The sequence below is a fragment of the Micromys minutus genome, assembly GCF_963924665.1.
Source record: "Micromys minutus genome assembly, chromosome: 1".
NCBI classification, from domain to species: domain Eukaryota; kingdom Metazoa; phylum Chordata; class Mammalia; order Rodentia; family Muridae; genus Micromys; species Micromys minutus.
In genome coordinates this window covers 115,169,531-115,197,095 of record NC_137969.1, presented here as the reverse complement: position 1 = coordinate 115,197,095, position 27,565 = coordinate 115,169,531, and the positions used below count along the sequence as shown (strand labels likewise).

At 43.6% G+C, this 27,565-nt stretch overlaps 1 protein-coding gene across 8 annotated transcripts; it reads right to left on the bottom strand.

The window, feature by feature from the left end:
- Positions 1-1,350: 1,350 nt before the first annotated feature.
- Positions 1,351-27,417, bottom strand: SSR1 (signal sequence receptor subunit 1). 8 transcript variants are annotated; one of them, XM_080930949.1, is made up of 12 exons: positions 27,256-27,417; positions 25,477-25,586; positions 23,347-23,434; positions 20,999-21,261; positions 19,520-19,596; positions 19,006-19,084; positions 16,925-17,018; positions 16,641-16,660; positions 13,986-14,215; positions 13,520-13,596; positions 12,799-12,879; positions 1,351-2,161 (listed from the first exon to the last, which is right to left on the bottom strand). In XM_080930949.1, exons 1-12 carry the CDS (start codon positions 27,332-27,334, stop codon positions 1,959-1,961), a joined length of 1,401 nt encoding a protein of 466 aa, XP_080787075.1. In that variant the 5' UTR covers positions 27,335-27,417; the 3' UTR covers positions 1,351-1,958. The 8 variants fall into 8 exon arrangements, with proteins under 8 accessions (XP_080787075.1, XP_080787076.1, XP_080787077.1 ...); XM_080930950.1 differs by lacking the exons at positions 12,799-12,879; positions 13,520-13,596 and having other exon boundaries at positions 1,354-2,161; positions 14,152-14,215; positions 27,256-27,414; XM_080930951.1 differs by lacking the exons at positions 12,799-12,879; positions 13,520-13,596 and having other exon boundaries at positions 1,997-2,161; positions 27,256-27,416.
- Between the last annotated feature and the right edge of the window lie 148 nt (positions 27,418-27,565).

The following is a 27,565-nucleotide window of genomic DNA, read 5'->3' as shown; positions in this document are numbered from 1 at the left end:
CTCCTGGGTACCCCATGTCTGGCCTCTTTGATGGAGACTGACAGCTTAGCTCTACCTCCCCATCCTGGCCCCACCCTCCCTGCATTCTGATGGACCGGATGCTCTTGGATCACCACACTGGTGGCAAGCTGACCTGGGAATGTCAAGATCTTTGTGAGGCTTGTAGAGCACTTGTCTATAGTTCTGACCTTCCTTCCCAAGCCTTTTCCTCCAAGGTTGGTGGTCCTCTCTCTGTGGCCACACATTGGTCACCTGGGAAGCATCCAGATGCTCTAGAATAGTGATTTGGGGGGATCTCCCACAGGCCAACTGAATCAGCACTCAGTAGGACAAGGCAGGATTGTAAATTTAAGGTCATCCTGGACCACAGCAATGACATCCTGGTTTGTTGTTGTTGTTTTTAAAGATGTTTACAAGAGTGATGTGTTTAGGATGTGCCAGTTGTGAATTTTTTTTTCTAAAAGGAGACTGGGCAATGGGGAAACCAGCATTGCTTGGCCGCTGCTGTGATGCTAGGTGCTGACGTCCTCTGCTGGCTATTCTTGGAACTGCACCCCATCCAATAGACAAGTCAGACTCGGAGAAGTCTGAACATACCCAACAGGCGTCCAAGGATCACTAAACAACGGGAGTCTGTTTTGTTTCCCCTCGATCCTCTAGAGCATCATCCCATCTGCTGGGTCCTGAGTTCCTCTTTTGGTACCTATTTGTTCATTTATTTGAGATGAGTCTTGCTATGCTGCCTCCTTTGGCTTTTACCTCCTGAGCTCAAGCAGTACCTGGAACATCCGGTGGCCCCACCCTGGCTTCTGTTTAATGTTTCACTAGTGGTAGAGAAACAGTTCAGAATTCCTATGTGCTTAAGAGCTTGGAAGTTGCAAATGTGTTCATTTGAATCTAAGATAAACTGAAACACGAAGTTAGGAAAGGTGGGGTGCTGGCAGCCCTGCAGAGATATGGCAGCACCCCACCTCCCCAGGGGTTCTTTTAGAATTTTTTTTTAAATAGCAGGCTCTTAAGCCAGTGTTTGACTTAGCCGTGGGTGGGATGGGGAAGGTTGGGACGTGGGGAGGCGCTGTGTCCAGTAGATCAGGTGCTTGTGGTTTGCTGAAGAGGCTGGTGACTCAGTTTCTCAGTATGTGACTGTATATGACCAAAAGTGAGCCTGTGTCATGGGTCGGGTACAAGGCTGCTGCTACCACCTAAAGTTCCAAATGTGTTCATTCCACACGTCCCACAGCGCGTCACTGAATACACCCGTGAAGATAGAGCCAGCAACGGCTTTCACCTTTGACCTCCTGAGGCCTGGCTCCCAGCAAGATTCAGACATGTTTGTAAGCCTTTCATATCAGTTTTATTTCCATCCAATTTGATTCAAAGCAAGTCAAGTCACATGAGCACAATTCAAGCTCAGGGTGAGCATCCACACACACACGGAAGTCAGATTCTGAGACCCAGCTGGGGAAATCCACCTGCCTCTGAAAAACTCACATTTGCATGAAGCACTACTCAGCTTCGGTGCCTGGCTCACCTCCCCCCGACCCCCACCCCCACCCCGAGGGCCTGTGGACTGAGGGTATCACTCAACCCTTTATGAGTCCCCCTATCAGCCGAGCCCGTAGACACTCATTAAATATTTCTTCAAGTGGTTACAGAAGCTGCCGAGTCATATTCAGCCAAGGATGTCCCATAGCTTACTTCACACAGAATCCTGTCTCCTGCTCTCCCTGCCATGAAGCCACAGATGATGTGGGGACATGCGAGCCCGCTGACCCGAGTGGCCCTAGAGCTTGGCTTGAGGTTCCCTCATTCCCGGCTGCTTGGGCTCCTCCCCTCCTACACACTAGCTATAAGAGATGCAGGGTTTCCTGGGAACCCTCCACCCAAGAGACAAAACACAACAGCTGCTATTCATCAGCCACAAAGCCCTAGTGACACAGCCATTTCCAGCGGTGACTTCACAGAGGACCCGCGTGAGGGTCCAGTCGCGGCTGGTGTCGTCCTAAATTTCCACAATCAGCAAGCTGGTGCAAAGAAGGCATCCAGGCCGTAGGGGCCGCGGGTCTAGGCGACTTGCAGCTGAAGCAGGCACATCTTGCGCCTGAGACCACGGGGTGGCTGAGCCGCAGGGTCACCTCAGTGCGCCTCTCTCTTCCTGCGCCTGAAAGAGCAAAGGAGATGGTGACCTGAGAAACTGCTAGGTGGCTCCCAGTCACTTCCCCAGCGTCTGAAGCTTGTGGGACAGGGTAGGGGAGCCTCAGGCCGTCTTATTATAAAGGCGCCTTTATGTTCTGTAGCCAAACACTTCACCCATCAAAGAGCCGGGACTCTCCTCACCACACTCTTCCTCCTATGAGGAGTCACACAAAAGACTACGCTGGGAGTTCAAAGTTATTGAAATTGGCCCCCGAGTATGAGTCCCTCCCAGAAAGAAGGCCTTAACAAGCACGCCTCTTCACTGAGATTCATCAGCTTCCTGCTTCACGAGGGATACGTGTTAAAAAAACAAATGCTTCGCCATGCTGCAGAGTAAAACCGAGACCACAGAGCACTCATCTGGGGAGGGAAGGAGCTTTGCTCCATAAACCAAATCAGTACCTGACCATTCTCATCCCTGCCTCTCATCAGCTTAGTTTGAGTGCCTGATGTTTGCCAGACTCCAGACTGGGTGCTGCCGTTGTTGCTAACAGGGAACCTGGGTTCACAGCCAATGGCAATATCCAAAGAACTCGGTGTGAATGAACCCCTGCCTGGGATAGGCACTTAGCATCACAATGAAGTAGGGAGTCTGAGATAGCTCCCTTACAAAGTGATGAGAGGGGCTGGGGAGACGGCTCAGTGCGTAAGAAGCTTGCCATACAGGTGTGAGGACCAGACTTTGAGCCCCAGAACCCATGTAATGCTGGGTGCACTCAGAAGGGACTAGAATGGCAATCAGGGGAGTGGGTCAGACCTCTCACAGTGCCATGATCAGTACCTACCATTGGCACTGGGGAACCTTGGCATCTGGCACATGCTTTCTAAGCATGCAGGAATTAGGGGTAAGAATGCACCTCGGTGTAGGTCCAGCAGCAGGCAGTGAGACCCGAGATTGCCTGGAGCTGGATGGAGTGAGGAACGAGGACCAAGCCTTTTAAATAGGTCTTGGCTTGGGAAACATGCTGACGTGCTTTCAGTGACACACACACACCATCACTGCTTATACCGGGAAGAAACTGTCACCAAGGCGTGGGAACAATCGCTTTGTTCATCTCACGCCATTGGGACATAAACTAAGGCCCTGTGGCAGGCAAAGCGGAGGAGAGGTCGGCTTTCTTTGCTCAGCTTGCTTCGGTTGGGATCTAGAGGGTGCACGCTGAGTGTGGCTGGCTGCTCTATGGGTGGCTCGTGTGGGAGGCATATTTATTACAACGTTCATCTTCCTACTGACAAAGCGTTCCATAAACTTAACCATCCAAGGGCATTTAGTGCTATCTTGGTAAAGGAGTATTTTCCATTCTGTTGTGATGTGTGACCTGAAATGGAGTGCTTCACAGTCATGCTGCGCCAGGGTCAGCTGGAGTAAATAGGTGTGTTCAGGAGTGAAGTCTTCCCTGGCTTCTCCAGTTTTCAGGCAATACCAAGGGGCTAGAAGGCCCCAAGAATGGGTGGTTCGAGCACCACCATACCCTCCATGGCCAGCAGAGGGCAGCAAAACACATCCGTGCAGACTGGCTTCAAGGGAGCTTAGGATGGCTCCTAAAATGCTTTCACACTACTGTCTTCACTTACTGAGCTATCTTGCCTGCCCTGCTGTATTTTCTTATCATCTCTTTAAAGTTATGAAGAAAATCAAACAAACAAAATTTCCCACAGGTGAAAATATCTCCTATAAGAAAATTTTATATGCATTTAGAGACATATACATTTCATGATTTTTAAAATGGACTTAAAATGTATGGTGTGTGTGTTTGTGTGGGCAGATATGTGAAGGTCAGAGGTTAAACTCTGGGGAGGTGGCTCTCAGCTTCTCTTAGGGTCCGGCTTGTGCAGCACACACTTTTATTCACTGAGCCATTTCACTGGCCCTAATTAGGTTTTCTGAGACTGGAACTCACTCTGTAGCCCAGTCAAGCCCCCTGCCTCTGCCTTCAGATTACTAGGATTCTCTGAGTATCCATGACTTAGTTTTAACTATTAGTAACAGGAGTTGTTGATTATCGGTGACGATTGTTCTGGTCGAAGGAGCTAAACTTCTAGACTTTTCCAGGTCTCTCTCCTCATGCAGCCATAGCTAATGGGCTTGTGTTGTCTGTAAGAGCCTCTCCATTTTGAGTGGCACCATTTGGTAATGCCTGGTTATCATGCATGGAAGAAACTATCTGTGCTTACAAGTCAGTTTTGGAACAAGACTTTCATACTGAAGCTACAGCTGTCATGTTTCCAAGCCTTTTACAGATGCACCTGGTGACATCTCACAGGAAACCGTAACCAGCACTACTGTGCACTTGGCTGGCATTTCTTCCTGTCTAGTCTGCCCCTCACACACATCAGCTATCTGCAACTCTGCAGACTCAAGATGAGGCAGCTTGCAGGGTCCTGCCTATGAATCCCAAGCACAGCATGCAAACTCCTCCTCCCCCCTTGGGTTTTCAGTAGATAGTGGCCAGGAGGTAGTTTTGTCCTGGAGGTGCCAGGGGAGAACAGCCTCAGTGCTGAGTGGAAGGCAGCAAATCACATGAGTGCTTGGGATACACACAACCTGTGTTTGAATCGCAGGCTTTCTGTAGCATAAGAGTGGAAGAGTTTTTTGGTTTTTTTTTTTTTTTTAAATCAAGTTATCTTGTACTTATTAATTTCCAATTGTGTGCAAAGGTATCACAGTATAACTGTAATGAATTTCTATCATCAGACACCTATCACTCAGATACTGTCTGAAGACTGGTAACCTTTTGTCTGAGCAAGGTGTGCGATGTAAGGCCATGTGTGTTTGAGGCAACTGATCTACCTGATGTATCTCTAGTCTTTCAACAGTTCTGATCCTAACACTTACATCAGAGTGAAACAACCTAAGGACGGGGGTGGTGGGGACACGACAAAGCAAGCTGTGTGATGCACACGGCCACGGGACTCGTCCCGAGGTTGGAGAGGATGTGAGAGCCAGGCAGGGAGGCTCTAGACCCTGGCACACCCTGCAGGCCACAGTGGAACACCAGGGGAACCAAGTCCTCAGATTTTCAGCAGGGCAAACAAGGCCCTGATTGAGTGGGACAGGGATGAAGCAATAAACATGGAGGTTGGACCTCACGCTCTGAGCTCAGAGCAGAGGGAGGTCATTCAAAGTTCACAGTGAGGACGCTGGGCCCTATAAATACCTGTAGGGGCTTCTGTGGATACTTACAGGTCCCTCCACCAACACACTGTATGAGCATTGCTCACTTTTTTTTTTTTTTTTGGTAACAGGAAAGCTTTGAGGATCACACTCATCTTTGGAGGCCCAAATAAATTCAACATTCATATTTATTGCTTTCATTATAAAATATAAGCACTTTACAAACATTTTGGAAAGGGAAAAGTCCACCACCCTAGCACAAAGTTTAAAGAATTCGAATTTTGGTATGTCTCTCCTCAGACACACATTTAGCATTTAAAGTTTAATCTGAAATTTAACACTGTTCTAAGTGTTTTGTTTAAGAAAAAAAAAACATAGAAATACTGTTTCTTATAGACCTCAGTTTTTCTAATTCTCCAGAGCATGCTTTTCTTTCATAGAAAAGACTGGAAACATCAGTAATAAAGCCATATTCTCCGAGTTTGCAGCCTCTAGACTAGGGTCCTTTCTGTGGGGCACACATACAGTGCGACTTCACAGAGCAGAGCGTGGAGAGCCTGGGTTTGACTGCCTCAGCCGACAGTCACCAGCTGGTTTGTGGTGTGGTGTTTGATTACTGGAAACCCAAACTTAGTATCCATGGGAATGGGAAGGGGGAAGGTCTTCGGAACCTCATGTATCTTTTATGACCAGGATCTGCAAAGCCAACAGAGCAGCAGCACACGTAAAGTGTGCGCATGTTGTGTGCTGGGGATGGAACTCGGCCGCACACATCCTCTCTCTACTACTGAGCTCCATCCCCAGTTCCTTCTGGACGGGGTCTCATTTCACTGCCCAGGCTGCTCTGGAAATTCATCCTGCAGCTCAAGTCAAGATCCTCCTGTCTCAGCCTCCCAAGTAGCTAGGATTAAAGGCCTACATGATCAAGTTTAGAATGAAATTCTTTGAGAGTCTCCTTGATTCTACAACATGACTTTGTTATCTGATATGACCTTTTTTGGATGTAGGGTATGTTCCCTTTTAAAAACATAATTCTGAGCAAAATTCTAATCAAATCTGTAATTCCTTTTTAGACAGAATCTCACTACACAGACCAGATCTCTCAAGAGGTCTGCGTGCCTCCACCTCCCAAGTGCTGGGATTAAAGGCTTGCAACACCATGCCAGGGCTAGTTTTTTGTTTTGCTTTTTTCTGTTTAGTATTTTAAGGTATTTCCGTGTCTCCTCTCAAGACCAACCAGTGACACAGCTAGTTTGAATACTGCTGAGATGCTCTCCCCATCAGCTGCTAACAGTGGGATACAACTTGAGAACAGTGTTAGGCTCACCAGACTTAGCATGTGGAATGTGTATCAAAGCTGCATGAGAACTAGTCTCATTACTTCCATTTTCACTGAATAGACACCAAAGATACTGGAACAACACCTTCGGACACATCAATCACCTCGAAGACCCTCACTCAGTACAGCTTCCTAATAAATGAGCCTGCCAGAGCCACAGTGTGAGAAACCACACACGGGGAGGTGCTAAGTTCAAATGGCAGCGCCAAGCCTTCTGAAGTTACAGTGAACGGAAATCTAATGTTAATTTGAAGCAGAACTGGGATCAGCTGTCACTCATTAATAAAGGCGGGATAAAAGGGAGTCGTGGTGTCTCTAAGTACACAAGAGCTGGAGGGAGGGCCACAGAGGATAGCAAACTTGACACTGGCCTAGGAAAAAAAGAAAGACTAATGTGTCACAGGCAGTTAGAACAACTCTGAAGGAAATAATTTACATCAGAGAACCCAGGAAAGGAAGCAAACGACATAGTGGTAGAAGAGCCAAAGCTAGCCCCATGCAGTAGCCCCATCTTAAGATGTGAACCTATGCTCCTAGAAGGAACAAAGTGAAGGTGGCCAAACAATCCTAGAAGAGCAGGCTTTTCCAGGCAAGGCAAAATCAGAAGGAAAAATAGAAGAGTGAGACTGGTGAAGGCAGCCAGAGCACAGGGGACACTGACAAAGGAGAAGACACAGAGGCAGGAGGACCTGTACAACTTAAGACCAGGCTTTCAAGAGGGAGACAAAGTACCAGAGATGGAGAGGACGGTGGGAGAAGTGGGGGTTTAGCCACAAGGTTTAAACACAGCTAAGTGTTCTGTGCATCCTGGTGTTGGTTAGGACAAGTGTTTCGTCAGGACTATCATGAAACCCTATGTAGGCCAGCAGACCACGTGTAAAAGCAGCATGGTGACTTCAGGGTCACTATTCTCTGTGGCTCCTGAGATGCAAGGACTCCTAGGTGAGGTTTCAGTATAAAGCAAGTGTGTGTTGTGGGTGAACATAAACTCAAGGAGCCAGGAATGTTCTCATACTGACACTAGTGGCCCTCAGCCTCAACTTCAAACAAGGCAGCCTGAAGCCTGCCCCAGGTCTGGTTCCCTGCTCTAAGCTCTTGATTCAGAGGTTGAACAAACAAGTAACAGTGTGAGTCTGTTAGGGAACAGGACAGGGTACAAGTGCAGGGGCGACCCTAATGGGCTGCTCAGGAGATCCAAGGTGATGGAGTCCTGTCTCCATATGGACTAGAAGCTGAGTGCTTTAAACCTCCCACAGGGACAACGGCAGTGTTAGGAACTCGCTCAGAGTGGCTGGAAAGATGGCTGCTCTTGCAAAGAACCCAGGCTCCATTCTCAGCACCCACATGGCAAGTCACAACTGTCTCCAACTCCAGGGCATCTGATGCCCTTTTCTGCCCTGTAGGGATTACATGTACAGAAAGGCAGACAAACAGGACACACATGCACACACGTGCAAAACACCCAAACACATGAAAAGGTTGTTTTTAGAGTTAAAACAAAACTTCACCCAGAAGAGTGTTTATAAATGTAGCTTGATTCTGGACTCTTTACAGTCCAGTACAGAAAGGCCCTGGCAACCATTAGGGTTCGCAGTTCAGGACAGCACCTGTGCACAGAAGTGAGTGCTGCAGACTCCTGAAGCTACGGTGTACAGCTGATCTATGAATGAACATGGAGCAAGAACCCAACTTTAATACGTTTATTTCTTGGTGCTGTGAACCAAATCAGGGTCTTGTGCACAATAGGCAAGTGCCCTAAATACCTATATAGACCATTCTTCAGTGTTTCTCATCCTGTCTAAAATGCCTTCAGACTCCAAGAACCTCCTTCAACAAATCTAAGTTCTGTCTGTCTGATTAGATTAATTGGATAAATTAACTTCTAAAAAGCTTCCCTCACAAACAAGATAGACTGTCTTTAGGCGATCTGATCTGATGCTGAAAGGTTTTTTGTTTGTTTTCTGTTTGTGCAGCCCTAGCTGTCTTGGAACTTTTACTCTGTAAACCAGGCTGGCCTCAAACTAAGAGATCCACTTGCCTCTTCCTCCTAAGTGCTGGGATTAAAGGCTTGTCACCACAGCCAGGTGCTGAAAGGAATTCTAAGAGGTGAGTTCAAGGTGTTCTGAAGGCCAACAACTACATTGGAAATAAATATAGCCACTTCAAACATTCTGACAAAGACACCAACTTGTCAGCTGACAGACTACACGACCTACCCTGCAAGCTGCATCCCTCTGGCTCATCACTAACCCACCAAACTAGGTGCACTGCATGCCTTTCCTACTCTTTCCTTTCTTAATCTGGGGACTGAACTACTCAAATGCTATGGAGCCACACCCCTTAGCACCAATTTTTACTCTCCTTTCAAGAACGAACCCTCCTTGCATGGTTAGCTGACTGTATTACTTCACATCTAAATCCAAACAGCACCCTGTCCCCCCTTCCTGTACTTCATGGGTAGTATTCACATTCACCACACATTCACAGAAGACCCATTAGTCCTGGCTGGTTGTATAAAAGATCCACTGCATGCACTTGATTCCAGAAATGCCTAACCACCCAAGGGCAGAGGGCAACCCATCAAAGAAACCAAAGCTGCCTCTGAGACACTGGAGTCTGAACTCCGATGACATGGAACCCCTCCCCCCTTTCTAAGTACACAGCTATGTTGAAACACCATTTGATATTGCTATACTGACTAGAGGTTTGTAGTTATAAAAGCAGGATTTCAAGTACTCACTCAGCGTATGAAGAATCAGACTGTAGATTAACTTTTAGTTAATGTACACATGCGCACACAAGCACACACACATGGGGGATACTGTTCTGAACCACCCTATATAGGTGCTGTGCTCTCAACCACTGAGCCCTCTCTCCAGCCCCACCTAAGCATTTATGAACCACACCAATCACCTGGCAAAAATGGCAAGTGAAAGTGAGTCTGCATTTTCTTACAAGGGTGTGTGGAGGCCAGAAGACAACTTCAGGTGTCACCCATAGGAATACTATCCTCTACCTTGGAGGCATGGCTGGCCGGCAAGTCCCAGGGAGCCTCCTTCTGTTCCCTCCACTTCCCCAGCACAGGGCGCACCTGGGTTCTGGAGACCAACCCCAAAGCCTCAAGCTTACAAGGCCATTGCCAACTGAGCTACGTTCCCTATCTTTGTCTTTTCTTGAACTCACTATACTCCAGGGTCTCACTATGTAGTTCTGGCTGGTCTAGAACATACTAAGTAGAGCAGGCTGACTTCAAACTGAGACTCACCTGCCTTTGCCCTGTTGTTTCTTTAGGTGGTAACAGGTTTCAACCTAAATGTGAGCTGCAGACTAAGTACACACTCAGGGCTCACAATGGGGTAGGGGATATGTGCTATTGGGAAGACAAACTGTTACACAGAGGAAAGCAAAGGAACACAGCAGGCACCAGTTACCTGTGTCCTCAAGACTAGAGAGCTATCCTTTGGGCTTTCCAGATGCACTGGACTTTCTCAGACATGTCTTACTGTGCCTGAAGAAAATCCAAACTGAACAGAAACTAGATCAGAAGTCTTGTAGCCCCAGACATATCCCAACGCCAACCTGCCTGTACAATACACTCCATCTCTAACACTAATATGGGTATTTTGGCTAAAATAAAATAAAATAAAAATCTAATCAAATAATCTAAACATACTGTTTTTGTTTTTTAAAATGGGAATATGTTGTTGTCAAGATGGTATTTCCCATGATCCTTCCACTTCAGTCTTCCCAGTGCTGGGATTACAGGCATGAACCATCACACACTGCCAGACGTTTTTAAGGAACATGACTGTTTTACTAGGGAGACATATAAAGTATATTATTTAATGAAGATTAAGTGGGGTATTGTGGTTAATTAAATTATAAAAATTAAATCACCAGTTCAAGTAATTCTACACACACACACACACACACACACACACACACACACACAGAGCAAAGTAAAAAGATGCATTTCTCACAGTGCTTATGAGCTAAGTAGCAAGTATATTCAATGTGTGCAATTAACAAGCACATCTGTATATTCAATACCAATACTATCTCAACTTTATAGTTGCTGGATTCTAGAAAATAAGTATTTGTAAGCTGCCCAAATGCTTGGTTTTATAAAATTTCTGAAATGTTGTATGGAGTGAAAGCAAAAAGCACTGTTAAAGTTTTTTTAAAAGACGTCTCTGAAGCTCTATTTAACAGCCAGCTTCCAAGTCGCTTGAATTCAGAGACTCTTCTCCATGTACAGAGAACAACGCACCCACCCAGGGAGCTGTTGTGACGGTCCATACACAGGAGGCCCCACAGAACATAGCTCAAGACTCATGTTCAATAAACCAGCTTCCCTTCCCATTTTCTTACAAAGGCAACTGCAGGGTACCCAGTCTCAGTGAGTTCCAACACAATTCTAAGATCTAGAAAGCCCCAGCACTTCAGAGATAATCATAGTCTAGGTTTTGTTTAAAGAAAAAAGGGACCGAACCATGCAGACATCAACACAAGTAATTCCTTGAAGCCACTACTGCTTAGCTATCTGCAACTGCTAAGTCCTGAGGACCCTAGAAGTGCTCTGCAGAGGTGAGACCTATTACACAAGCACACTGCTAACAAGAAATGCTCCTCACTGAACTGAGTAAGGATCTATTTAAGAAATACAGACCAAGTTTACTGACTAGTTACATGGCTGTAAGATGCTATTCAATACCATGTAAGTGCCTCAACTGTATCTAGAAATGGTCTTAATTTAAGCTAACAAATTCAGGGCTCAAATAAAAGTCAAGGATCTAGTCTATTAAAATCTTGATGAGGGCTGATATATTGTTCTGAGTTAAACTGTAATTATTTCACACCATACTGAAGGAATTCAAGACCATCCTGAGCAAGGTTATAAGACCCCAACTAAAACCAAACAAAAGTCATGAGTCAATGCACCACCAAGCACATTCTCCTTTATACTAAGCAGGAAGGTCTTTGCACTGCAGATGATCGCTGCATGTTCAGCATGTAGCCACACCTCAACCATCTCAGCAAGACTGCTTCAGTGTCTACGCTCACCTATCCCTAGCGATGCCAGGCTGATAAAACTAGCTACTGGAAGGAAAACAGCCCTTTACTGCCCACCAAGTTCTATTTTCTGATGGCACTGGTACTTCTCATTTCTACCTGATTCTTTCCCCTTATCCTTTTATACCAAGTCTCACTTTTCCATTCCAAACTCCTCAGGCAAAGTTTTAATGGACACTTATCAGTCCCAAAAGTCCCTTACTGCAGCACATGATCTAAATGAGGAAGCTATACAACCAGGGTGAGATCCACGCTTTATGACACATTCTTCTCAAATGTCTAGGTGACAGAGTTTGATACACTTAACAGATTTTAAAACCAACTTGTTCAAAGGATAAATTCTGAAAACAAGGTTTATGATGCAAATGGCTATATTGAAACAAAGGAAAGCTTCATCCAAGTATTTACATTTTTAAAAAAGACACTGAAAAGTAAACTACTTATTAAGTGTGCTTGAACAAACCATGTGTGGAATTGAATTCCATTCATTATGGAGTTAGTTTCTGCTAAATACTTACTGATGCTATAGTAGACGCCCGGCACCTGAAGACTCAAGTTTTCAACTGTCCCCAGTCTACACTAAAAAGTAATACATTCTATACTCTGAGGCTCTCATCTGGACCTCAGAAACGAAAGAGCTGGTATATAAGGCAAGTAATTACTCAGGGACGAGAACATGGCAGCTGTTAAGTGTGGTTTCTAAAACTCCCCATGTTTTATCAGGTATTTAGTTAACTATGGGCCATTTAAAGGTTTTAATTACTTATACCTTACTGCAGTATGTTACAGTAGCTTACCAAACTTAGATATTCACAGAAGGTTCTGGAAAATGTTTTCTGAGAATGAGAAGAGTCTCCTATATTACATCAAGTCAAAAAACATACAGTTCCGCAGGTCTCAAAATAAATGAATTATACAGCTCAATTAAAAACCACATACACTGTATTACAGGCATACAAAGTTTACAGTCCAGAAATGCAAATACAGGCAATTTGACATTTCAGCCCCTTTTGCAAAGTGGTTAACAATTACAAAAGACACAGAAGACCTTCGATCATTATTGGTTTTGGCTTACATGTTAAAGAGCTTATATAAGTCTTGTTTTTGTGTGTTTTATTTTGTTTCTTTCCTTCAGGTGTGTGTGGAAGGGATTGGACTGTAAGAAAACAAGAACAAAAATGGTCAGGAATAAAAAAAAAACTACTGAAATGACCACTTTCTTATAATACACGCAGGGAGAATATGGCTTCAAAGACAGAGGAATAAGCCTCTTGTCCAGTTTTAATTACCTTAATTTCTAGTAAGTCTGACAATAATGTCAAACATTCACTAGGTCAGGCAGGAGTAAGTAAGGTTGTTTTTAGTAAACCCAACCTAATTTTGGTCTTGAAATCTTAAGCGCTTGGACTTTGAGGATTTTTCACATTAATAGACAAAAAAGTAGCTCAACAATCAAAACTCCCAAAAGATAGGGTTAAAAGATAAACCTTGTAACTACTTTAAAACTTTCCAATTAAGATTTCTGAAGATTAAAATTAATTAAAATGTATTCCTGCCCTTAAAATGTGATCCCTCTGGACTATAGACCATGACAGTTTTTTCCTTAAGATTATTTCTACTAAGAACAAAAATGCTCTGCTTAAAGCCAACAACAAACAAAGAAAGGAGGCCACTCCAGAGGCTCCCAGGCCACATGGAACAAGGGACAACACATTGCCCAGTTTGCACAGACTTACTATACTTTGTTTAAAAAAACAAACAACAAAAAAACAGGCATAGAATTGGGATTTATATACCGGTATCAGTAGAATTGTCAGGCTTCACAATTTTGTTGCTAGTGATTCCAAAATTCTTGGACTCTCTTGGTAAGTTTCTGAAGGGGCACAGCAAACAGCGGCAAACTACCCAACATGCCTGTGAAGCTCGAGCAGCAGCCACCCTGCTGTGCAGTTAGAATACAAGCTGTGACAGACAGCAAGCAAAAGGCTGGTTTGTGCCATCAGTTTGGATTTGGTCGATTCCAAGAAATAAACAAATTATTTCATCAAAACAAGTCACCTAAAACCACACTGGGAAAAAATGTTAATTGAACTTGGGAGCAAAATGGAAAATATCACAGGGGAAGCGGCAAGAGCATTTTGCTGAGCATTCTAAAGGCATGTTTCAGGTAGTTTAACAATGATTCTGGTAAGACAACTAACTGCTCACAGACATTCACACCCACACAGTTTAATGGTTTTTAAAAAAACCCAAATTTGTTACTTTAGAAAACAAATGCAGTGCATTTCCAGCAATCTCATGGCCACAGACTCCGACTGCTCAGTCCTCACACAGCAGAAGTTGCCCTCTGTGGTGCCATGGTTTCTCTGCACTGACCCCGTGCGGGCAGGGGAAGCACAGACTGGACTGTTGCACAAACAACATTTACTCATCAGATCCCACCGATCTCTTCTGTGCCCGCTTCCTGGGCAGCCTTCTTGGAGAAGCTTTATCTGAAAGAAAAGCAGCAAGTTAACGCTAGCTAACTTCACTCAACACACACACGCCCCTCCCACACCACAACAAATGACTCTTACCTAGTTCTTGGTTTTTAAAATAACTTAAAAAATATCCTTCTAGGATAATACCAATTAAAATAAAATTTTCATATCTAACATAGGACACCATGCACATTCAATAACATGCTTACACATGTAAAAGTCAGAATTCTGAAATACTTTTTGGCAGCTATACAATTTAAACTGGATGAAGCAAACACAGGCTACTAGTAACACAATGCTGAAGCCACTGCAGTGCACAGCCTTCCTTTAGAAGTTAGCAGAAATAAATGTGGTGCTGTTTCTATGTAATAAGAGAACTAATCCGTATGTTTCTTTTAGAAACAGGAGCAAGTGCAGGTCTCCTGCCCTCTCTACGTGCTAGCACTCTACACACCATGCACAGCAGCTCACTGTCAAGCAAGCTTCTTTCAAAAATAAAAAGAACACAGAAAATGTGTCCAGCATGGTGTCATGCGCTAACTGCTGAGGCAGTAGACTCATCTGAACCCACACACAGGGCCAGGTTGGGTAGCATATAAGGTCCTGTCATCCCGTCACTACGAAATGATTTCTGCCTATTAAAAAAGTAAAAACTAGAAAAAAGTACTTTTGCCAAGGTGTGAGGTTTATTTATAAGCACTTTATGAAATGAAAAAGAATATGCCTAACATCCTTTTTCCAAACAATTACTAGGTCAGGATATATTATATAGTAAATGTTTACCAACAATATTTAAAGGCTAAGGGTACTCTTATGTCTGCATACATGTCTCCAGTTAACCAGTTTTTCAAAAAAAATTTTTTTTGAAAGTAACAAGCTGAACATATAATTCTAGAAGCATCTCCCAATCTACAGGTGAGCCATCGCTGAGAGTGATGGTGTGTGACTAGACCACAGTGTCCCAGCCACCTGCAATACATGAAGGCTCTCCTGAGGACTTCTGACGCCTCTTTAGTTCCACTCAAAACAGCCACTTCAGCAACCGTCACAACCATGGCCTGCTCAGTTTAGGCAGCACACGGGCTGAGAGCAGTCTGTAAGACTCTATCTACAGTCATTTGTTTTAGGGGAAAATAGTTTCAAATACCTTAACAGCATGGGAAAAAAAGCACTATGTTTAAACAAAAAGTAATCATACATGCGTATCATTATCTTTTCGGCTATCAAAAGCAAACATTTACCATTATTCCCTATTAAGGGTGGGAGGAGCCAAATAAAACAAAACCTAAGGAAAAAACAACTCCAAACTACTTAAAGTCAAAATACTTCATCTTTCCAGAGTAAATTTTAAACTCTAGGTGGAAGAAAGGAATCACGAGTATGGGGAACCTTCACATCATCACCAGACAGCGCTCCACCACATTTAAAACACTCTAGACAAAGCCAAGCCATCCTCCTAGTTCCTGATAAAGTAAAATGCTATCAGACACTCAGACCCATCTTCTTTTCCTGCCTCAGACAACATCAAAGGCTACTTTCTCCCCTCACATAGGAGTTCATGGAAGCTAAAACTTCAGCTCACTTTTGTTTGGTTTTGGAGGATCTTACTCTAGAGCCCAGGAGCACCCCCCCCCAAAAAATATGATCCTTCTGCCTCAGCCTCTTTAGTCCTGAAATTAGGGCATTTACCACCACACCTGACTTGAATTCTGTTAAATTATTGACACACAAAAGTGTGTGACTATGTATACACATGAAGGGGTATGTGTTCATACTTATGAAGAGGCCAGAAGACAACTTTGGGTGTTGTTCCTCAGGAGCCACTCATCGTATTTTTAGAGACTCTCGCTGGCTCATCAGTAGACTGAGCTGACCAACAAACCCCAGTGCTGTTTCTGTCTCCCGAGTGCTGAGGTTACAATCACATCCCATTACATTCAAATGTAAAATGCTTATCAGAAAATCTGATTAGTCAAAGCTCAAAATGCCTCCAAGTGTCCTACACTGTGTTCAAGGAAAATGTTCTGAGGCATATGAGCTGCCTGTGGAGGCCAGAAAAGGGGTTGAGCCCTCAAGAACCGGAGTTCTGAATGTCTGTGAGCTGCCACGTGAGCACCTGGGAGCTGACCCCACTCCTCTGGAGAAGCAGTCAGCACTCTTAACCCTGAGCCAGCTTCCCAGACCCACAAGTACTTTTTAAAGTCACTCACCAACCGGGGACATTTTCCTATGTTCCTTCATAAAATTAGTATATTTAATAAACTATTCACTAGCAAAACAGCATAACATATTGAGTAACATTTTAGATTCACTCTTTCAAAAGTGGTTTGTAGCAGTTTTCCCAAAATACACAATTCTATTCATTAAACTTGCTATATTCATGCACTATGCAAGAGCCCCCAAAACTGTAGCAAAGCCTACTGAAGAAGTTAATCACCTCACCTCTTCTACTCTGCACTGAAGCAACAGGAAGGAAAAAAGACAGGAAATGGATTAGAAAGAAGTCAGATGTTTACAAACAAGCTGCATGTTTGAAAACACTTCCACATTAAACCCTAAGCCACCATCAACAGAGCAGGCCATTGCGTTCACTCTTACGCTAGAGTCTACACAGGAAATGGAAAGATAAGTGTTAAATAGTCTGAGCAAACAGTTTTGGCTGAATCTAAACTAATTTCAATTTAAAGAAACATTTCTCATCAAATTTGTAAGGCTACTTACTGATCTGATTCAAAGTTTCCTGAGGAATCCAACTCATGTCAACATCATTTTGACTTGAGGTACCCATTTCTACTTTCTGTATGGGTCTCTTGCGCTACAAGAACATAAAAGACATATTTTTTTAAAAAAGATACATCATAGCATTCTAAATTGTAAAATGTTTTTGTTTTCGTTTGAGGCAGTGTTTCTCTGTGTAGCTCTGGAAGTTCTGGAACTCACTCTGTAGACAAGGCTGGCCTCAAACTCAAGAGACTCATCTGCCTCTGCCTCCCAAGTACTGGGATTAAAGCTGTGTGTCTCCACTGCCTGTCTGTGTATTCTAATTTTAAAAACATTGATCAGTATATAATTTGAGTATCTTAGCTGACAAATTACATTCTTTTCTAATACATATATTATCTCATAAAAGGAAGAAAACATGCTTTAACTATACAGTCAATCTTGGGCTGTAAAGATGGCTTCTTAGTGAGTAAAGTTGTGTGTGCCACCAAGCCTGATGACCTGCATTTGATCCCAGGGTCCCAAATGCTAGAAGGAAAGAAATCAACTCCAAGTTGACCTCTGACCTCTTTACATGTGCCAAAGTACACACACGTGAATGCACATGTACACATGCCATAAGAGGAAAATGCTTTCAAAGAATAAATCTTCTTGACCATTTTTCAGTCTGTAAAGATCCTTGCCCTTGCTACAGAACTTAATTTGTTGTTATATCACCGATTTTCTTTATAAGAATAAATTTACAGTCAGTGAAATGAAGAATTACTAAAATGCTTTTTAAAAAAATTCATTTATTTCATGTATATGAGTACACTGTCACTGTCTTCAGATAGACCAGAAGAGGGCATCCGATCCCATTACAGACGGTTGTGAGCCACCATGTGGTTACTGGGAATTGAACTCAGGAGCTCTAGAAGAGCAGCCAGTGCTCTTAACCACTGAGCCATCTCTCCAGCCTACTAATAAAATGCCTTTAAGCAGGCAATCTTGCATTGTTTGTGAAATACAATTAAAGAATAGGTACAGACACAAAACACATAAAATCCCATATAGGCTAACAACATTGAGTTCGTCTAAAAGTGTGACATTTTCAAGACAGTGTGTATATGCAATCCCAGTATACTGCAGGGAGATGCAGAAGGATCAGGAATTCAAAGTCTGCTTTTGCAACACAGTGACTTCAAGGTCAGGTTAGGCTACATGAAATTCTGTCTCAAAAACAAACAACAACAAAATCAAAAGGAGAAGGAGAGCCTTTCTCTGTAGCCCATCTCCTGAAGTACTGCAAATAAAACCCGTTTAATTCCATTTTCTTAAGTTTTGTTACCAGCCAAGGCTCCACAGTAAGACTGTCTCAGAGTTGGGTAGGGAAGGTTGGTCTAAGTTTGTAACCCCAGCATCTGGGAGGACACAGGACGATCAGGAGACCAGACTGGGCTACACTTGACTTTACACCTTAAAGACTACGCAGCAAAATCCTGTCTCAAAAACCAAGGGCTATGGTTCTAGCTCAGTGTAAAATGCTTGCCTAGCAGGTAGGAACTCTGCTATCTAACTGTCCAGCTTTACATAGCCCATAAATTCTGAATACATAAAAAAGAATCCCCACCAAGAACTCTAAGCCAAATAAATTGGTTGATTACAGATAATACAAACAATCCATGAGAAAAATGAATTAGGTGGAACAACAAAATCTTTCTGAACTCAAGGAACATTATTAATTAAATATAAAGATCAGTTTAAAGTGGGCAATCAGTATACTAAGTGGATGTGTACACACTTCTCAACAAATGCAAGTCACATATCCAAAGTCTTGTCTGGGTATTGTTTTAAAAAGGAACAACAAAGGGCTGCAGAGACGGCTCAGCGGGTAAGAGCACTGGCTGCTCTTCCAGAGGTCCTGAGTTCAATTACCAAGAACCACATGGTGGCTCACAGCCATCTGTAATGGGATCTGATGCCATCTTCTAGTGTGTCTGAAGAAAGAGACGGTGTACTCACATACATAATATAAAACTACTCCAGTGCGGTTAGTACTGTAACTTTGAATGTAGTTTTCAGGGTTGCTCATTCATAATTACCTTTCTAGATTCAAGGAGTTGATGAAGGCCAACAACAACTAGAAGCCCAAGACCAGCAAGGAACATATACATAAAAATTCTGGCATAGGAAAAAAAAATAGCTGGTGTTAATTTATAAATACCATCTCTAACTAAAAGCAAAATCCTAATACGTGCTACAATAGCTTTTCAAACAACATGTAAGAAAAAAAAAAAAAACCACAAGCTTTAAAACTTTCCTTCTATTTAGTTAAGAACACTCCGCCAATAAAATTCTCCCATCTAAAGCATGTTTTACTTCAAACCCAGAGTTTAAGACTATTTCAGTAGTTTCCTCACATTTATAATATTTTTCATAATTGGATATAAATCCCTTCAAGTGACACATTTAAGTTCACGGACAATTCTTCACTTTTAAGAGAAAAAAAAACCTTTCTAATTTATGTAATTGTCTCACAGGCATTGTGGAGAGGAAAGAAACCCAGTGTCTTCCTAGAAGCACTGCTTCAGGTCCTACAGGTGCAGCTTTACTCACGTTTCTCCATCTAACCCGTCCTCTCTTTCAATAACTGTGACCGTCTGATTGAAGACAGCATCTTGGAACACGTTGCCCTGTTTAAGAAACAGTGTTAAAGTTCACATGTGAGATGTGCTCCAAGAATAAAAATTACAAGTGTAATAGACTTGACTTTCCTGCCATTAGTTGTAAGAGACAACAAAGCCATAATTCAATGCCAGGTCCAATATGTTATTATAATGTTATTTCTCCTAAAAATAAAAATGGCTACAAACTTTCCAAAACAACCCTCTACTTTCTGCAGGGAGCAAGAAGGCAGAGGTTTCAGGAGCAGGGACAGCACTGAAGGTCACAGAGCAGTGGCAGAAAGCAGCAGAGCCCACAGAGCTCCTCAGCAGCTCCAGCTTCCTCCTGCAATCCAGCAAACATGGCCAGCGGCAGCTGCAGCAGAGGCACAGAGTCAGGTCTGTGCTCTAAACTGAAACTAGACTGGGGACCAGTTCCACTTTAAGGGACAAACCTATGACTTCCAGAACCAAAAGCATTTTTTTCCATTATCATCTTAAAACAATTTTGATGGGCTTCAGCTCTTCCAGAGGTCCTGAGTTCAATTCCCAGTAACCACATGGTACAGCCATCTGTAATGGGATCCAATGTCCTTGTCTGCTATGTCTAAAGACAGTGACAGTGTCTTTAAATAAATCTTAAAAAAAAAAAATCTTAAAAAAATTTTTTTGACAATTTAACCAATTTAACACACACAACTGCTCTTCCACGGCAGAAGCATTACAAAACCAAAGCTGAACTCAGCCCCACCCTACTTAAAAGCTATGAAATAAAACACGATGAAATGAAAAACCTTCCCTCTGCACTAACTTACAGGAAAGCAAATTACAGTGCAGGGCCTGACTGAAGATACAAGGTTAAGGCATTGACATGTGGTGAGGGAGGTGTGAACCCACTCCTGGAAGGGAGCTCCTGAAAGAGAAGGGTAAACACACCCTCATCTACAGCTCTCAACATGGGGTCTACTCCCAGCAGGAGTGCATTCCTCTCAGGCAAAAGTGAAATTAACAAACCTGCCAATATTTTACTTATGAGTATACAAAAGACCAAAGCAGTAACAAAGTCTTCAGAAGCATTTAAATGGGCAGAAGGTCCACAACACACTGGGACAGACACGTCTGACGACTCCATAGCATCCAAGTAAGAACAGACTGTACACTTCTTTGCCCTTGTCAAAATCCAGCTCAAGCCACTTTGGCACACACAGCCCCCAGTGCCCCACAGCTCACATGCACCCCTAACCACTAGCTAGTGCTTCTCTGGGCCACCTCTCACCACCTCAGTAGTGTAGACAGGGACAGACGGGCAATTCCTTTTGTATTCCTGGTGCCTATTACAGTTTGAATCACAAAATAAGCACTTAGACAGGACAATGGTCACTATCCACTGCAGTCTCTACCAAAAACAGAATACCAACTCAAAAGGTCTTACGTTCAAATCTTTGTAGTTCAGATTGATGACCAGACCAAAGGGCCGTCCCCCCATAGGCTCTGCAGGAATGAAGGAATACTCAAAAGTCGCCTGTCTCTGGGGTGGCACGATAGTGTTTAGAGGAAGAGCTGTGAAATTCTGGATGTAAAACTGGTAGTCCTGAGGGTAACGGAATGAGGCATCTAGTGATTCAACAATAAAATCTTCTGTCCCCTTGTTTGTAAAGCCAACCAGGAACTTCACAATGTTGTTCGCTGGAAAATCTAAAACACAAAATAGGAGGGGTGGGGTTAGGATCAAATGAAATACAGACATGGACAGTTTCAGAACTCTCATCAGCAGAGCACTCTAGTGTGACTGTGCACCAGTCTAAATGCAGTCATTTTTGTCTGTTCTCTGGGATTCCAATTTAGGACATAAACTAGGTATTGCAATTTCAGCCAAATAACATCCAGATAAGAGGCTAAGAAAACCATGGTAGCAAGACTGTAACCTAAGAGGTTTATACAGCTCAGTATGTTACTACAAAATAAATGAGGAGTCACAAACGCAAACTCCCTTTTCTAAAATGCTGAGAACAGAATGGGGTTTTGTACATTCTTGCTACGTGAAGAACTACCACGTGCATCCCCAACAATCAATCACTTTCTGTGGGCATGAAGTTGGAATTTATAGAAAACAGAATACTTAATACCAAGAAAACTAATGTTTTCTGATATTGTAAGACAGTCTAATGGGCTAACTCACCTAGTACAACACAGGCTATAAAACAGACACATCTGGGTTTGAATCCTGTCTCGCCCATCTATTTTATGTGGGTAACCCTAGGACAAGTTTCTTCTCTAAACCCAAGATCAACAATAACCACACCCTAGGGATTTGCTGGGATTAAATAAATACTGCAAAGTATTAAGAACAATGACATCCACAGAGCCCTCAATAAATGTACTCAAGCATTTGAGGAGCACTAACCAGAAGACTGGAAATGCTTCAAAGTCTAAACCTTTGTAGGCCAACAAGATACTACAAGTGGAAAATCCAAGCATCAGTGATGAGATGGTACATGAAATAAACTCCATTCTCCAAATAGCTCATTATTCTAAAACCCCAAAACAAACAAACAAATAAACAAAAACACTTCTGGTCCTATGCATCTGGAGCAAGAAATATGCAAACTTAAGTTTCTTGTTTTCTTTTCAAATTAATGCTAAGCTATAACTAAGGCCTAATTGTAGACATTTAGTATTTTCCTGACATTTAAACATTCAAAAATACTCCAAATTCCAGACAGGCCTGATGCATGTCTGTAATCCTATCACTTGGGGGCCAAGCCAGGAGAATCTTGAATTCAATGCCAACAAAATAAATTCCTTTTAAAAGCTAGTATGTGTGTGAGTGTGGATGCACACACATAGAGCAGAGGACCACTTTTGGGAGTCAGTTCTCTCCTTCACGTGCTGAGGAAGGCCTCTTGTTTCTGCAGTGCTAATCCACCCAGCTATCTCATGCTCCTCATGAACCACCCTAACTGGCTTTTTCATAGGACTGCTGGCTCTTTAATGAGGTTCCAGTGATTAAGCTTAAGTCCTCAAAACAAAACAAAATGTTATTACTGACACAGTTTAGAAGACATTTCAAGAATGGCAGCTTTGAGGCTGGTAAGATGGCCGAGTGGGTAAAAGTACTGGCATGTAAGCCCAGCACCCCTGAGTTTGTTCCCCGGAACCCACAGGGGAAGGGTAGGCCTCCTGCAAGCTGTCTTTATGCTCCCAGAATGTCTTAGTCAGGGTTTCTATTCCTGCACAAGCATCATGACCAAGAAGCAAGTTTGGGAGGAAAGGGTTTATTCAGCTTACACTTCCATATTGCTCTTCATCACCAAAGGAAGTCGGGACTGGAACTCAAGCAGGTCAGGAAGCAGGAGCTGATGCAGAGGCTATGGAGGGATGTCACTTACTGGCTTGCTTCCCCTGGCTTGCTCAGCCTGCTTTCTTATAGAACTCAAGTCTACCAGCCCAGGGATGGCACCACCCACAATGGGCTGGGCCCTCCCCCCTTGATCACTAGTTGAGAAAATGCCTTACAGCAGGATCTCATGGAGGCATGTCCTCAACTGAGGCTCCTTTCTCTGTGATAACTCCAGCTTGTGTCAAGTTGACACAAAACCACCCAGCACACAGAGGCAAGTGTGCACCCAGGTACACACGTGTTTGTGAAAGCATCTTTGAGAAGAATGTTTAATATCTAGTAAAGCAGAGAGTATTTATTTTCCCTTTAAAAATCAGCATTACTATATGCATCCGTATTCACGAGTCAGACTGAAATTAAAATGAACAATTTTGCATTACCTTCTCCTTTTACAAAGAGAATAGTTGTGTCTGCACTTGGTGAAGCTTCTGGCTCACTAGACACATCTTCTTCTTCTTTATCTTCAGCCTAAGGGAAACAACATTAAAAACAGATTGGTGTGAAAGGGCTGGAAAACCACTGAATTCACTAGACTGGGATAAAATACTGCTTTGTTGGTTTCTAGTCTACCAGTTTTTTGTTTTTTAAGCAGAGAACATGAACACAGTCCCCTACTATCACAAGTTCTATAGTGCAGTTTTCTGCACTGGAAAATTTTAGGAGTCAGAACATCCTGAGTACAATGCATGAGCCTCTCCTTGGGAAATCCACCTCCTATATCACTGTCTCTCTCCTACCTCAACCTCCAGCTTTGGAACAGTGTAAATGTGTGAGTGTATACACGAATCTCAAGACAACTCGGAGTCTGTCATATCTCCCAATTCCTCCATGTCTTGACTGCTGAGTGTACGTTGCTAATACAGAAATTTGGGGAGTAGTTACAACCAAAGCTCTAACTCAGTGTTCCAGAGGTTCTGTAGCGGCCATGGCTCTAAAAGTTCGTCTTTCTTCAACAGACTACACACAACTGAGGATACTTCTGCTTCCTGTTTCAGCTCATCTTGACCACTTATTTTTATGGTAAGAAAAATTTGAACCAACCTCTTAAAAAGACCTAATTCTTCCCTTCTGGATCTCATTTCTCCACAGTAAGTACATTTCAGTGCCAGAAAACTCAAGTAATTCAGGAAAATGAGACAATCCACTACTATCATGTTTGCTCAAACTTCAAAGCCCTAAACACCATCTTTAATCCTAACTTAAATTCCCATATGGTCTAAATTATCTTACCCAAAGTGCTACTTTGGTCAAATATTTACAACTATGAAACAGGAATATATTGATCTAATCAAGACTGTTCATCTAATGAGATGAGTTAAGACTCAGAGCCTCAGAGTGTAAGGCTTCTCGCAGACCAAAGTCTCTGAAAGGTAGGAGAGCCGGAAAAGTACACAAATTAAGGGTCTTCTACTCAGATGAAACACTGTGTGCCTATGTATCAAATCATTAACAACATCAACACAGAGCTGAGTGGCTGGCATGTCCATAAAAACAAAAAAAAAAAACTAAAAAAAAAACTATAGAGGACAGATTATAGTATTCCTGGCAAGAAATAATTAGCACATTAGCAGGTAGCATGTTGCAATGACCCTAATTTGAGCTTTTTTTTTTAACTTCCTGTGTTGGGTATTTTGTCTTCATGCACGTCTATGGAGCATATGTTCATGGAAGCCAGAATAGGGTACCAGATCCCCTGGATCTAAAAGTACACGTTTGTGAGTAGTTCTGTGGTGCAGGGGAAATGAACCCAGGACCTCTGGAAGAGCAGTCAGCATCTTAACTGCTGAGCCTTCTCTCCAGCTCTGGGCAGGGTGCTCTTACTGTCATCATGAGAGCACAGATTTCAAAGCTTGTAAGCAATCTTCTCTAACCCTTACATGCATAAGGCATATTTCATCACCTGCTCTCAAATACACACACATTACCCAAAAAATTATCAACTTAAGAAAGCAGAGAAAATATTTCATCTGTTCAATCTAGTACCCAGAACAGTACTTTGCTACATGGTAGAGGTTCCCCCAATCCCCATAAGAGTCAATGGCAGGTTATAAGCACAAAAAGACAAGACAGACCTAAGAAGCTAAGCACCACAGGCTCCAAATGTAACATATAGCTCAGGGTCTGGTGCTGGCCTCACTCACAATTGGATGATCTTGACTTGTTCAGTTTATCTTTGTCTCCCCACTACTCCAGAACACCCCTGTGCTCATGCTCAATGACTTGTCCTTAGGCCAACTTCAACCCAGGGGAGACAGCTCAGAGGCTTAGAGCACATACTGCTTTTGCAGAGAACCCATGTCTGAAAGGTTACCACTGTTTGTAACCCCAGCTCCCTGTGATCCAATGCCCCCTACCCCGGGTATTTGCTCTCACATCCAAGTACCATACAAAAACCTACACTTACATATAATTTAAGAAATAATCAGTAAAGTTGCCTATAAAAATACACTCTTAGAATCTCTAGCTCAGAATATATCACAAATATTCTAAATATACTATATAGTACTTACCAAATCAGTGGGTTCATCTTCTACTTCAGCTTCATCGTCTTCATCTTCAATTATTGAATCTTCCACTGTTTCTTCATCTTCTGTAAGATCTTGAGCCACAGCTAATGACCCTGAAAATAAAATAAAATTGAAATTAACCTTTATCATTGTCTTTAAACATCAGGTCTAGACAAGAAAATGTTCCACCTATCCTAACATAGTCTCTCTGGACAGCTGAATGATGCCACTTCCCAAAAATATTTACATTTTTTATCATAGTCTTAATTACTGCACAAAATTTTTAATGGAAATGTTCTTAATATTAAAAGGCACAAAAACCAGGGCAGTCCAAATGGCTCAGTGGTTAAGGGCACTTGCTGCCAAACCATGTAGATTTGATTCTTGGTATGCACTCTGCAAACTGTCTTCTAATCTCTGGATATACTGCAAGACGCGCGTGCGCACACACACACTAAATATAATAAAAAATTAAAATAAGTAATGGTAGCTTCATGGTTAGTAGCAAAAAAAATCCAATTATATTTGCACATGACTTCAAGCATATTTTCAGAAAGATTTAAAATATCAAAAAATAAAGGATAAATAAATCATAATGCAGAGTTATAAATCATAGACGTGTTGACAAGACTTTCTCAACAAATCACACTACATCACTTTCAAGCAAAACTCTAAAAGGACCTTTAAAGTTCAAGCGGTTCTTATTACCACTTCTCAGAGAGTGATGATGTGGCAATTCAGTAGGAAAGGAAAACGTGGGAAGAACCACATGTGCAATGCTCAAGAAAAAACATTTATTTTTAAGATCATCCCTTTTTTTTTCGTCCTTTTACTTTCTTGAGTTAAAATAGTTCATAGTTTACTGGTCATTTTCGAAAAGCCAGTTTAAAAAGAACAAAGAAACCCCGAAGGGTGTACGGTTGCAGGGTGCATGCCCTGTATGCCTGGCGTGCTGGAATCCCTGGGTTCATCCCCACCACTTCATCCACGGGGTGTGGTGACAGAAACCTGAAACCCAGCACCCCAGAGGTACGAGCACAAAGATCCTAAGTTCAAGGACGCGATAGCTAAGCCACGGACTTCCAACCCAGCCAGAGTCTCAACATCTGTGTCCCACCACACTCCCAGCCCAAATTCCTCACAGGCATAATTCAAAGTCATACTAAGTAGAAGCCAAGCACTTCTGTTTGCTTGGTTAAAGAGCTCAAGAACATGTATCGTTATTTCTCATGCCCTGCGTGGGCCACAGAAACTTAGAGAAAGAAAAGGAATTCTGGTGACCACTACCAAGTTTTTACCCCAGGTTAATCGTTGGAAAGAATAAACTTACAAAGCTCGAAATAACTTTTTCCCAGCGTATTTCCAACCAGCAAAAACTGGCTGTAGAAGTGGGGGGCGGGGGGTGGGGAGAAATCAGAAAAGAAGAAAGCCATCCGGCTGGGAATCTTCGGGAGAGGCTGACAAGCAGCAGGAAGAAGGGGCAGTTGTGGACACCGAGCCTCGCGGTCCACGGCGCCGAGGTGGAGAATCGGCAGTGGACGAATGAATGGAGGCGCGCCGGCGTGGGGCTAGCGACACGTCAGCGCAGAGGCTGGGAACGGGCGGCCCGCGGCGAGCGCGGGCGGAGGAGCGAGGCCGGCCCTGGCGTGGGTCCCGCGGACCTAGGGCTCCGGGCCCGCGCTCGCAGAGGGCACCGGGCTGCGGGAGGGGGTCCTGGAAGGTTCCCTCGAGAACCGGGCCGGGGGGAGGCCGTGGTGCCCAACCCAGCCCCGCGCCCCTCACCTCCGGGGCCGCCTCGGAGCAGCACCGCGGCGGGGAAGGCCAGCAGGAACAGCAGCAGCAGGCGGGGGAGGAGTCTCATGGTGCGGTCGGTCAGCGTCCAGTGCGCGTCCGCTAGGGCTCTCGGCGGCTCTGGCGGTAATGGCGTTACTCTTCATCCGGGCCGCGCAGGAGGGGCGGGGCACGCACGCGCGCCATCCGTCGCCCCTCCCCGCTACGGTCGACGTGGCCTCTAGGAGCCCAGGGGCGGGACCTGCGGTCCACGAGATCACGTGACCGGCGGTGGGGAGGCCTCCGGGTTCCCAGGACAGCC

What these genes read in the sequence shown, in the direction of transcription:
- SSR1 (XM_080930949.1), bottom strand. Translation starts at nt 27,334, where the DNA reads ATGAGACTCCTCCCCCGCCTGCTGCTGCTGTTCCTGCTGGCCTTCCCC. An exon ending in AAGATGAACCCACTGATTTG is followed by an intron (nt 23,435 to 25,476) that starts GTAAGTACTATA and finishes TGTTTCCCTTAG; the next exon opens with GCTGAAGATAAAGAAGAAGA. An exon ending in TTATATAAGCTCTTTAACAT is followed by an intron (nt 2,162 to 12,798) that starts GTAAGCCAAAAC and finishes TTGCTCTTTCAG; the next exon opens with GCGCAGGAAGAGAGAGGCGC.